Source organism: Lepisosteus oculatus, chromosome 1 (assembly GCF_040954835.1).
Source record: "Lepisosteus oculatus isolate fLepOcu1 chromosome 1, fLepOcu1.hap2, whole genome shotgun sequence".
NCBI classification, from domain to species: domain Eukaryota; kingdom Metazoa; phylum Chordata; class Actinopteri; order Semionotiformes; family Lepisosteidae; genus Lepisosteus; species Lepisosteus oculatus.
Genome location: NC_090696.1, coordinates 58,059,729 through 58,072,527, shown reverse-complemented (window position 1 = coordinate 58,072,527; position 12,799 = coordinate 58,059,729). Strand labels below are relative to the sequence as shown.

Genomic DNA, 12,799 nt, shown 5'->3' with positions numbered 1-12,799 from the left:
TGAAGCAATTCACATAGCAGGCCTAGCTATCAAACCTCAGCTTACAACATTTTGTACTGCTGTTGCTCACTTTAACCACACAAAAAAAGACTACTGACAATGGAAACCACTGCAGTAAATAAAGTCAGTGTACAGTATAATTGTTCTCTCATTAATGACACAATTCAAAGTGTGACAATTGTGAGGTTAAGAGCAGAAAAAAAGATAAATTTCTGTAAAACAGAAAAAAATATACAGCTAAACACCTGTCTAAAATGCAGCAGCATTATCATTAAAAAGTTAATCATTTCCAATTAGTAGTACATTACCAATTATGTAATTAAGTTAACTGTAACTTTCCCGGCACAATATGCACTTATTTTTTCTTTGCATATCAAGTTAGTGTTGTCATAAAATGCATTTCAGCTGCCCATTAATAGGAATTTTTCTCACTGTACATTTTCACTGCCTACTGTTTTCAATGGCAATTGCATTATCCCCAGAGTGTTTTTTCATACAAAACTATAATGCATTTTCAACATTGCTAAAGGCATTGCTGGGGCTGTTGTGCTTGGTTTGTAGCTTTGGGCTGTCTTATAATTCATTTTTGTTATTCACATTACTGTACGTATGTGACTTACATATGAGAAATAGCTAATTTCCTAATTTGTTATTATTACTTTACTAATATTATTAAGACTATTAGAAACATAATCAATATTATAAATATCTGCAAAATGCATTTTCAGTAATACTAAAATAAATAATACTAGTCTTTTTTCCCTTTAATTAACCAGAGGCCAGAAAGATGAAATCCAAAACTGTAAGGTTAGGTAACTATTAGGAAATATAGTACACAAGTTAAACAATGCAGCTTTGACTACTGTGCTAAAAAAAGAGAATAAAAACAAATGGTAGCCAACAGAAAACACACCTCAACATTTTCTAATTGAAGAGATGTATGCAAAAGCATTAACTCATAAGATGTAATTCAGTTAAAGACTTTCCATTTTTTTATTAATTCTGTTATTGGGAGTGTGTTGTGGCCATTGAGACTAATTGACCTCCACTCTTTTTCAGTTGCTCAATACCGAATAATGTAACACTTTGGAACAGCAGTGCATGCAATTTTTGACCTTAGAATACCTTTCTATTATAGACTTCCATCAAACTGTAGCCCTGATGGCAAACAGTCAGTCCAGCTTTTTGCCATCTACAGCTTCAAAATACGAAAGAACTTGTGCTCAAGTCAATAAAAGCTACATTTCCTGCAAAACAGTTCAATTTGCATTGGCATTAAAAATTATGTGGTGATGGAAGCTAATGCAAAAAAAAGGCCCCAAGTCATAAAGTAGAGAACAGCATTCAGCAAAGAAAAGAATAACCCTCGTTTCGCTAATTAGTCATAATCCATGCTCTGTAATCTTGCTGTTAATTACAGCCTCACTGCAGTAGTCGGAGGCCACGGTGAAGTCTCATTTCTCTGTGTTCTTTATACCAGCTGACAGGGAAAACAAACATGTACACTGGGCTATTGTACAGACTATAAACACATCATAGTGGGTGCTGAGAGCTGGCTTCCCTTCTGTGCCCTTCTGACTGCTTCATCAGCAGCCTTAATTTATTTTCTGTTAATTAAGTCCCTATGGCTGAGACTGGCTAGTAGCACTAGCAAGGACCATGAAGGGAGAGAAGATGGTAAAAGAGAGACTCCATACAGACATCAGTCACATTTACATGCCCTCAGCAATGGCATCAAACTGAGCTGTAGACAAGTCATAATTAATGCTAGTGAATTATTAATGTACTGCAACCTTGTGTTTTTTTTCTCTTTTTTTTGTCAGTTTTTGCCTTGGATGTGAGCTGAAAAGGACAAGTGTCATTGCCGGGAACCAGCCAGCACAGCCGCCCAGCCCCTCACACTGGCCTACCTTCTCATTAGCTCGGCTCAGGTCAGAGGTCAAGGCATCAGTGTGTTCCTGCAGGATGGAGCACAGCTCAGGCCAGGAGAACCGGCCCAGTAGGCCCTGGGGTTGTTTTATTAACACACAGCCAGCTACCAGACGCTGGTACAGGTCGTGCAGAAAGGTCAGCTTCTCCTAAGAGGAACATACAAATGTTGTTAGGAAAAGAAACAAGTAAAAGAAAATGTACTCAAAGACACAATGGAAAAAATAGCAGCTATTGTTGTGCAGTGTTTTCTTAACCTTCGTCATGTTTAGCCACCAGCTTTGCTCTATGGATTCTTCAGGATTAAAAGCACTACTAGAGAATGTAAGAAATTATTTTAATGATGATGTTTAAATAAATGAAAACTAAACAAAGCAGGAATGCTTAATTATCTTAAATTACCCGGAAGATATAACTGATCTAAGTGGCAATATTTTGGCTTCACTTGTTCATTATTATTCTATCTTTTTCTACAACAGTACCTATTTGGCCTTAAGAAAGCAATGTAACAAAACTATGGAAAAAAAAGGAAAAGTTATATAAAATGGAAAGGCTTTTTTCAGAAGAAATGAAAAAAACTCACACCTAAAAAGTACTGATGTGTGCTCTAACAATGGTCAGTAAAGGCAGTGAGATAAGCTGGACATACACTTTCTCTACCCAACTGTATTTTTTTTTTAATCTTCAGTGTTTTGGCATACACAAACCTGTGTGTTCTTATGAAGGTTGTTGACAAAATAAAAACTAAAGGACTTATCATTACAATAACAGGTATCCTGGGGAAGTTCACACACTTCACATTTCCTTAACAGCTGGTAATAAATCCAATTTAAATATGTAAGTTAATAAACCTGACCTATTTACACTGTAATTCTGGAACTGCTGTTAGCTGCTGTAGAAAACTGTTTAATTAAAAAAGTATTAGAAAGGCAAAGATAAGACTGGAAAGCTTACTTTAGGCTTCACATTAGACTTCAAGAGAAGTGGAATGATGGCGTTAATATTTATATTTTCCTTACATTATATTTTTCTTCACAGTTCACAGTTCTGCACAGACTTTTTAAGCCTTACAACACGGACATGTTTCTTTACTTTTCATTTAAGAAAATGAAGCTAAATTACAGTAGCCAGTGTGCATTATTTATGTGTGTAAGATACCAGAGGGACTAAATAACTTGTATTAGTGAATATCCCTGTGATGGGTTACCAAACCAGCCATATTTTTCTTCTTTAATACATAAAGCTATAAGCTACCCTGAAGACATTTAAATTGCTAATCACTGCATATTTTAAATACCATATATACAATGAATTATTTAGACATCAGTCCAGATACCAAAATTATTTAATTAAAACAAAATCTTTTTTTTCCTTAACCTTGAACATTAATCAGTTTAATCTGAAGATGTTTTACAAGATGAGACTGTAATAGTACAGCTGTTACATTTTTGTAATGAGTCCAGGGACAACAAAAATTTAAGGAATATTTTCTGCAGTTCATGAGAAGTGTACTGAGGCAATATTTATATTTACAAAACTGGTGACAAATTAGAAACTTGTAATCATACACATGTAAACTGCTTTTTGTATTTTGATGGTAAACACAAGGACTACACACAAAATTCTTATCTCTTAAGTTTCAGTAAATATCAATTATCATTTATTGAGTCATTTGCTTACTTGTTAAAAGGCCATGAATCTCAATACTACATGAAACTGACAGCTGGAGTATCGCTATATGTTAAGGCAGCTTTAAAATATACAAGCTTATTAAAATACTTATAATCAGGTTCAAGTAACATTTTCGAGGTGAGGAACAGTAGGTGAAGATGCCTGACCTATTTGCCACACCAACAGAAGTTTAAGAAATCAGTATCATTTGTACAAAACCCAAGTCTGATAAACAATATTACATTCATATCAATTAACACACTGCCCAGCTGTTTGAAGTCAATCTCAATCAATGATATGCACAAATATTTAAACCTTACATATAAAGTTGGGACACATGGTCAAATATCAGTATTTGCAATAGAGGGCCTTTTTTTTCTTCCAGGTTACTGTTCCCCATAACCTATCTGAATAATTTTCCATTATAGATGAGAATCTCATGTTCAAATTAACTGTGCTGTTATGCAGAAAGGTCATTGGTGTACAGCATATTTGATCTATTGGAACTCAAGCACAAAATCCAAAGCTGTTTTCTTAAGCCAAAGAAATCAAGGATCCAAAAAAGAGCCAATTCAAATTGCCGTGCTCTATACATAGTGACTTTACATGTTAGCCCACATTCAATTCTTCTTAACTTTAATCAGTAACTCATGTGCAGGACTACTGCAACAGATTTAAGAGGATGAGACTTGAAACCTCCCTGTGCACTGGAAGTGGAAAGAATGTCTACCTCCAGCTCAGTTGGCAATCACTTCGAGTTTTGTCAGAATAATCGCATCAAGATGGGAGGTTTAAAACAAATGACAACAGTTGGTTTTCAGTGATGTATTTGAGGTCTTTTCAAACCGGATGGAAACCAATTCTGCTAATACCATTGTTTCTTTTCTTAAATAAAGAAACAGCTTCACTGATTGCTACATTTTTTTATAAACCTCAACTGTGACTAAGAAAATTAATTATTGTCATATTGATATAAGTATTCTAATACTCTTACATTCTACTTCAACACTAGCATTGCTAATAAATATGTTAAATATAAAGTCCTATACTGTTTTCTCCATACATCATTAATTCTTCAGTTCGATAGCAATTAATTGGATATAATGTTCTTTGAGGAGTCCTTTATAGAAAAACTAAAGGACATTTTAAAGAAAATAAAGTAAGGGATTAAGAGCTAGAGTCCAAGTGTGCTTACTTGCTCTGAAGTACCTTTTTTCTCGTAACCTCATCAAGTTATGTCGAGACCCCAGCTGTTTTAAGAGACGCTTAACATGGGAATTATTACCTTCTGATTTCATCAGGTGATGGTTCTCTTTAAATAAGCTGTATTTGGTGCCTTTAAACCTTCAAAAAATGTTCAAAAGATGACTGGGAACAGCAGACCAAAGGAATCCACCAAAACTAACTCTAAACAAAAGATCGTATTTATTGGTCAAAACTCTGTGTTGGATTAAATGCATGACCAACAACGAAGCAGTTCTTCAGACTATTAAAATCTTAGCTTATTACTGAAGTAAGCAGGTTCAAAAGTCCTTCTTTTTTCTCAAATGAAAAAACCATTACAAATCATTCATTATTCCATCATCATGGCTAGATTTGCCTGTTTATACTATTTGTGGTGTCCATAAAGTAAACAGAGGGGTAGGCGGATCTAACATGCATACATGAGGAGGTTGTCACTCCCTCCCAGCCTGGGATCATCAAGAACATGTGAACAACTAAATAGTCAGTGGAAGGCTCAGTGTCAGTAGTAATGTTTTAATACATTATATCACGTGTATATTTCCAAGGGACTTCCAAAATAGAACAGTGTACACTAGCCCTTTTCCGTGATTTACGATAAACCTACAGAATATTAGAAACAAAACTAAAGAAATTATCATCATTCTCTCAAGAAAAGTGGCTCATTGGGATTATATTTTACACAGTGGCTAATGGTCTGACAGGAAGCACCCAAATGAAGTAAATGCTTCTGGGTAAACGCTGCCCATGACATGCTGATTTTGATGCAGCAGCAGTGCCCCTTGCTGGTGGTGGGAGTGTTGCAGAGTCCCAGGGTTGCAATATGGTGCAAGCTGCATCTTAACCTGCACTGAGCACTAATCTTCTGTAGTAAAAAAAAGTACCAAATGAACTCAAGAGTAAGAAAAGGACAAAATTATTATTGATTTGCTGTAGTCTTCATTTATATTTGAGAACTGTACACACCAAATCAGGAAACAAAGTCAACATCAGAATTAGAACTGTGCAAAAATAGCTATATATCAAATAAGTAAAGTTTTTTTTAATATTTTGTCAATGAATAATGAAAGAGATTAAATTCTTCTGTGCATTACCATACTCCATGTTGGGCACCATATTAAAAATTGATCCAAAAAAAGGAAATTTAAATAATCCAAACACATTATGACATCTCCAGGTTAATTTATGTTAGAAGATACAGGCTTTCATTTGTAAAAGTAAGAGTTCAGACAGACAGAATGGATAAGTACAAAGAGTGAAAAAGTATATAGCAACTTCTGACTCCTGGACTAGAAATAATGACTATTTTTTCAAAGTAGTTGCAGGTTTCAGGTAATTAGTCAATTCAATATTAAAAACAACAATGGATACTGATATTAGGAACAGATTATAAAGTACATCAGAGATGCTGATGCACTAGTATTTTAAGAAACTCACTGGTGTACATGGATCAGTATGCCATTACCATCCAGAGTGAGGATAATTGGCTTTCCTTAGTCATAACCTTGCTTCTGATTTTATATTTTTATTTGTGGGAAAGTAGAAAAAAATCTGCTTAACAACAGCACCTATTGAACAGAATACCTGCGAATCCTGCTGGTAAACCTGGGTAAGCTTCTGGATTTCTTTCTCAGCTTCCATGGCGCGCATTTTCTCAGTCTCCCAGTGGTGCTGAACATCCTGCAGCTCAGTCTGAGATTTGACTACCAGGGTCTCTCGGTTTGCACACTCTGAGCGCAGACGGCTTATCTCCTCATTGGCACTTGCTAGATTTGTGTATGCTTCCTAAAAACACGGGGGAAAAACAGTGTGAGGCAGGCTGGGGCTTCAAAAAGCCACCCCAAACTTGTTCGTGGTGAACACCAATGAGGCTGTGTTCTCTTGAAAGAAGGGTGGATAATTCAATTGTGTGAGTGTGGGAGAAATGGGCTGTGACACCATCTAACACTAATATGCCCTTCAAGAATCACCAAGGTTAAATTATGTATTTGTTTCAGAAAACAATTACTAAAATATAATGTATTTATGCAAATTTAGATTTTAAGCAACTTCACAATCCAATCACTCCTCTACAATAAGTGATCAACTCCACATATAAAAACTCTTGTAGCATTGTTATGCACTTCTGTTGTCTTTGACTGTAGCTTTCTTTATTGAATATATAAATATATAAATTTGAGGATATATATTTATTTATACATATTCGTCTGCACTAAAGCTCACAGTTTGCGTTAGTTACCCAGCAAACACTGACGGTAGCAAAGGTAGCAAAGATTGATACAGGTAGTAGCAAATAGAAGTGAAGGTTTAAAGAATCAGTAGAGCAGACTGTCTGTAATAAACTCTTCATTCTGTCTTTATTCTTCATTTCTGTTGCTAAATAATGTACAATCCGGCATCATGATTATAACCATACAGTAAACCTATAACCTCCCAGTAGTAAAGAACTAAAAAAAACACGTAACAATTTAAGTGTTTTATCATTCAAGAGAATGTATTAAAAGTCCAAGCAGAAATCAGTTTGAGTGACAACTTTAAAATTATTTGAGCATTATAATATATAGACAAATAAATCCTGAATCAAATGTGACAGTTGATATTTAAGTAGTAAATGTAATTTGGAAAAGTAGCTATAAAACATTAATGTACAATCAGAACAAAAAACAGGGGGAGTCCTGAAGTTTTCCATCTGGGGCTGCATTTGAGAAACATATGGAGAACAACTATTTAAGAGCATTTAAGATAATCTCTTTTATAAAAATAGATCATCATGTTTATATGAAACTGCACCCTACAATAGAATATATGATAGAAATGCATTTTCTTTCTTGCTTTTCATGCACATACAGAATGGAACACTCTTTGCAAAATTTTAAAAAGGCTGATGATAAAAAGTACATGCCAGTTCTAATCAGTAATCCAAAACCACATTTTAAAATGTTAAGTTTTCTGTGGAGACCTTATAGTATGTCAACTAGAGAGGAGCTCCACAGGCCAGCACGACATTTCAGAGGTTTGGAACAGAAGTAAGCGTCACATATTTGGCAGAATTTCAAAGCACAAACAAGGAATGTTTTTTAAAATGTTTTATTAAAGATATGATATGATTTATAAAGAAAATGAAGACGTACAGATGTATAGGAGTATGTCATTTATGGTCATTATAGTCAGTTATAAAATAATTATTCTTCTATTTATCTCAATGAGCTGTATGAAGTCCTCAATACCAGAAGTGATATCTTTAATAGTGCATACCTTAATGATAAACATATCACAACTTCATCAGAGTTTGGGACATAAAGAGGAATTGGGACACACTAAACGATTGTGGGAGTCTGGTACAGGCTTTGAAATGATTTTGATCGAGGATATTTTAAAAAAAGGCTGGATGAAATTATTTGATCAATATGCTTGAAGAATAAATTGTAACTGTATCCTCAAATATACAGACCTTGACCTCAATCTTGGAGTTCAGAGTAATCCTTGCAATCCAAGATTTGATAGAAACAGACAATTGTCACAAACTTATCTAACTACAATTGAAGAATTCAGAAAAACCTCACATGACAAACATAAAAGCTGGCATTTAGAGTTTGAGATCTTCAGTGTTTTAATGAGTTTTCTACAGTATATCTCTTGTTTTGTAACAAACAGTTTCACATAACACCTGAAGCATTTATTTTCTTTAACCTTTTGCAAGCAGTGGTAGTAATGGGAGCAAGTTTAAAATCTACAGGTATTTCAGCCTGAGGTCCATCAAGAAAGAATGCATCCATAAGAAATTGATTTATTCACTGTTATTTTTCATCTCTCATTTTTTTAATTCTGTTTTAATGTATTTGAAGACAGTTTACAAATATGCTTCAAGATCAATTTTAGATATTGTATTTCACAGAGATAGGCAAGTGTACTGTATTTACACCTTTTGATTTGTAGATTATTCCTGATATTACTCAAACCTTCTCACTATTGGAAGAAGTTCAGAAGAATAGATTATTTGATTGTTTGCAGTAGTCACATTTTAAAGCAATAATCAAAGGAACAGTGCTAGAATGTATTAAAGATTAACATTGTCATCCTAGTTGTGGATGTGCATGGTTGAAAGAAACATAGCTCTATAGAATGATCCGTGAATGTATCATTACTCCATGGTAGGGGAGGTGCTTCCTTTCAAGAAAATTGATTTTATTAGGGTACATTATTTTTGTACTCCTTTTAATAAAGAAATTGCATTCCTCCCTGTTCCCAATCAAACCGAGCACTGGTTGTTGGAGATCAGGGATGTGACCATTTAATTGTTATCGATTTGAACATTATTTACAACTATAGTATTACTAAAGAGATTAGAGCGAGGATATACATCACCATGCAATTTCCAAATCAACAAGCAGAGGTTAATTTTAGGCCGAAAAGTAAACTTTTTCGACTATGGATGTTTCACACCTGAAAAGGGCTCCACTGCCACAATATTGTGTATTTTATATTTTCTACTTTTCAGTGTGGACTAAGACTATACTACTATTCAAACTGTCCTTCCTATACTATTGGCCAGTGAGTGCTGTATTCTATTATCATGCTTTACAACTACTACACAAATTCTCTATATTACTTTGTATAGTCTTTCAGGACTTATATGTAACAGCCTCCGATATTTATATTTCCTCAACCTTAATATATTTTAGTGTTCAGCAATCAAGTCAGTTTCACTCAAACAAAACCAGACTAGCTCCCAACAGCAGACCAAGGACAGCAACAAACAGTCCGGGGGGGGGAAGAGAGAACACTTCTCCTCCTTGATATTTAAGGGCCAGAGGGCTGCAAACAGAGTTCCCACTTCAAGAGAAGAATCCCCCACTTGCTCTTCTAGTCCATGATCTTAGGCAGGGGTAACAAGGGAAGGTCAGAGGACAGCAGGCTCAGCCACAGGGACTCTGCCTCCCAGACTTCATCCATAGCAATGGTGTCCAATACAATGCTATATTAGTTATGGTGAAAAATGTGGTATTTTGTTCTTTAATATCAGTCTATGTTTTCTTGCTTGACTGTAGGCACATTTTGGTTTGCTGTTGGCTTCTGCTTTTACACTGTGAACAAGGGGCAGATCTTTTATGGTAAGTGGGGGGTGGGGGAGAGTATTGAGCAAGCTGCACAGCCATGTTGAAGCTGATACCCTTGTATCCTTTAAGAAAGAGCTAGATGATATTATTGATAATTAATCAGTTAATAACCAAACAAAGCTAAACAGGATGAATGATTTTCTCTCGTTGTAACCTTTCATATATTATAATGAACTTTTCAGGTAAGTCGTTAAATTTGCTTACAAACAAAGATGTGCTAGAAGCAAGTGGAGAATCATTTAACCATACAGGGACATGGCTTAGGTACAATTCACCTCCAGACAGTTTCCAAAGGAAGCTGAAACCCAAGGACCTTCTTGTGTAGAAGAAAACAGATATAGTATGTACTGTATTTACATGAGAGTCACAAGTATTGACTGAAGCCCCACAAGTCTGGATGGACCTTTTCTTATTTGTAACCTCATGTTGTTATGAGATATTCAGCTCAATAGAAAACTGTGATCACATGCTGAAATAACCCCTTTTGTTTCTATTATAGTTTAGCTTCATCCAACTGTTATCAGTCATTATTTTCTCTTTCTACAAATTACTTTGTGACCTCATAACTAATTACTGTAGTTGATAAACTTCAGAACGTTTACAAAATAAACTGTGTTGTTTTGCCAGGCGGCTAAATTAACTACTTTCAATGATCCATTTTTTGTTTTGTTTTATTAGCTATTTTTCATATAATTAGAATTGCCTATTGTTAGCATTTAGGCTTTTACTGTATACAAAATACTGTTAATAGTTAATTGTTATTTTAAATATCATTGACACTAGTAAAATGCTTTCTCTGTCTGACCCAGGTACAGGGGAGGTTCTCAATTTGAAGTGTTATCCATCCGATAACAGTTTACAATACATGTTACCATATTTGTGAGGACACACATTTTTTTTAATAAAATCATTTCAGAAAGAAAGCAACTCTTGAGAAGCCAGTATTATGGGAACTGGTGAAGTGGTATTCACAAGACAGAAGAAAACAGCATGTTTTCACAAACTTATAATGTGTCGATACGCACCAGAATGGACATTTGTAATAAACCAAGAAATGGCATCTCTTACGTCAAAAGCTTTATTTACATATTAAGAAAGTGTTGCTTTCATATTAAGTTACAGTGCGAACCATGTCTCTCTAGTCTTTGAAAAGGGAGATTATTTTTGTCATAAAATAGAAGCATTCAATTTGAAGGTTTTAATGCACTGACACCGTGTTACTACTAAAAAAAGGTGAAGAACCTATTTTAAACACACTGGCATTTCATTAGCATATTTTTTTCTGTGAAAAAATAAACATTGAAAATGTGAAATCCCAGTGAGCAACCTTATACAGCACTCAAGGGTGTTACTGGATAATGTCAAATTTGAGCTGGCTGTAGGAACCTGGCCTCTACGTCATGTCTCCAAAAAACAACAGAAACACAGTGATGCAACATCCAATATCCGCATTAGAACACAGAGGACCCACCCTTTTGAACGATACAATTTGATTATACTATACCGACAAATTGGATGATCTACAAAAAACAAAATTAAGTAATTTACCTACCTCAATATTTTTCTTCTGAGTGTTGATCACTTCTTCATATGATGTGCAATCGTGAGCCATTCTCTTGTTTGCCTTTTTTGTGTCTTCCAGCTGAAACACACATGCATTAAATGAGATGGGGGTTTTAAGGTTTTTGACTTTTCAGGTATTCAATGTGGAGCAAGATCCCTAATTTGACAGAAAATGGAGACTGGTAATGGTGCCCCACTAAAAACAAGATAAAAATTATTTATTCCAATCCCAAAAGAGAGACTAACCAAAGTGAGACCTATTCTCCCTAAGGTAAAATCTTGTAACCAATTGGTGGTGTTTTAGGAAGGCTGCAATAACATATTAACTGCTAATTTTTGAAAAAAAAAATAAAATAAAAGTACTACAGGAAGATAGGTAGCAGGGTGGTAGTTGTCTTTAGGCCAGAGAAATTGTAAGCCTCAGCTGCACACCACATACAGGCATCTAACAGATCTACTGTAGCTGTGTCCAGCTGTTGAAAATCCTTACTTATAGGCACTGACAACCTTGAGAAACCTGGGAGGATTCATTGATCACTAGGCAGTGATATTGGGGGGGCCTCCATTTTTAAAGGATGCTGCAGTATGCACAAGTGATAAGGAGTCTTTGTACTGTATTGTATGTATTTATCTAAATTTTTTAAATGATCTAAATGTCATGGTCTATTATGGGACTAATGTCACTGTAAAAGGTGGGCTGATGATTCTGCAAGGTAAATTGAAGGGTTTGCATGTTTAGGAGTAGAATGTCTATGGTGGTCTTCTGAGTAACACCACGGGCAAGAAGAAATACGGTGGTTAAACATTTGGCCAAAAGATTGATGCACAACAGAGGGGCTCATGGGGCATTAGGGGTATTATGTAACAGATAGGAAATATGGACAAAAAGGACAGGTTACTCTTGAACTTGTGGAGTACTGATGTATTGGAGACGCATATGTTTTAAGTAGTTCAAGAGTATTTAAACTACAAAATGACAGGGAGACGGCTTAAAACAGGCCAATTCTGGTGGGATCCGAATCGCCCTTGACAGCGCCAAAAATAAATTCAAAACAAATAATTAATCAATTCTTACATGTTTATAACACTAATCTAAAAGTATAAAGAATAAAATACAAGACCTTGGGGTTACCAAACTAACTGGAAACTGTGACATTGTAAGACTAGTTGAACCATGGTTTACCAATTGAGAATGACAAGAAAGAAATACAAAATTAACAGACGCACACTTTATCAATAGAAGAGGTAGTGGTACATCTGTATATCAAAAATAACCT

General features: G+C 35.0%; 1 protein-coding gene across 1 annotated transcript in view; it reads right to left on the bottom strand.

Moving 5' to 3' along the window:
• The window catches only part of ccdc171 (coiled-coil domain containing 171), a 150,614-nt gene that overhangs the window by 93,559 nt on the left and 44,256 nt on the right, over nucleotides 1–12,799 (bottom strand). Inside the window, exons 12-14 of the mRNA XM_015345164.2 lie at nucleotides 11,512–11,601; nucleotides 6,427–6,627; nucleotides 1,911–2,078 (exon numbers count right to left, since the gene is read on the bottom strand). Of these exons, the coding sequence (XP_015200650.2) occupies nucleotides 1,911–2,078; nucleotides 6,427–6,627; nucleotides 11,512–11,601 (459 nt within the window). The remainder of the gene's footprint in view (nucleotides 1–1,910; nucleotides 2,079–6,426; nucleotides 6,628–11,511; nucleotides 11,602–12,799) is intronic.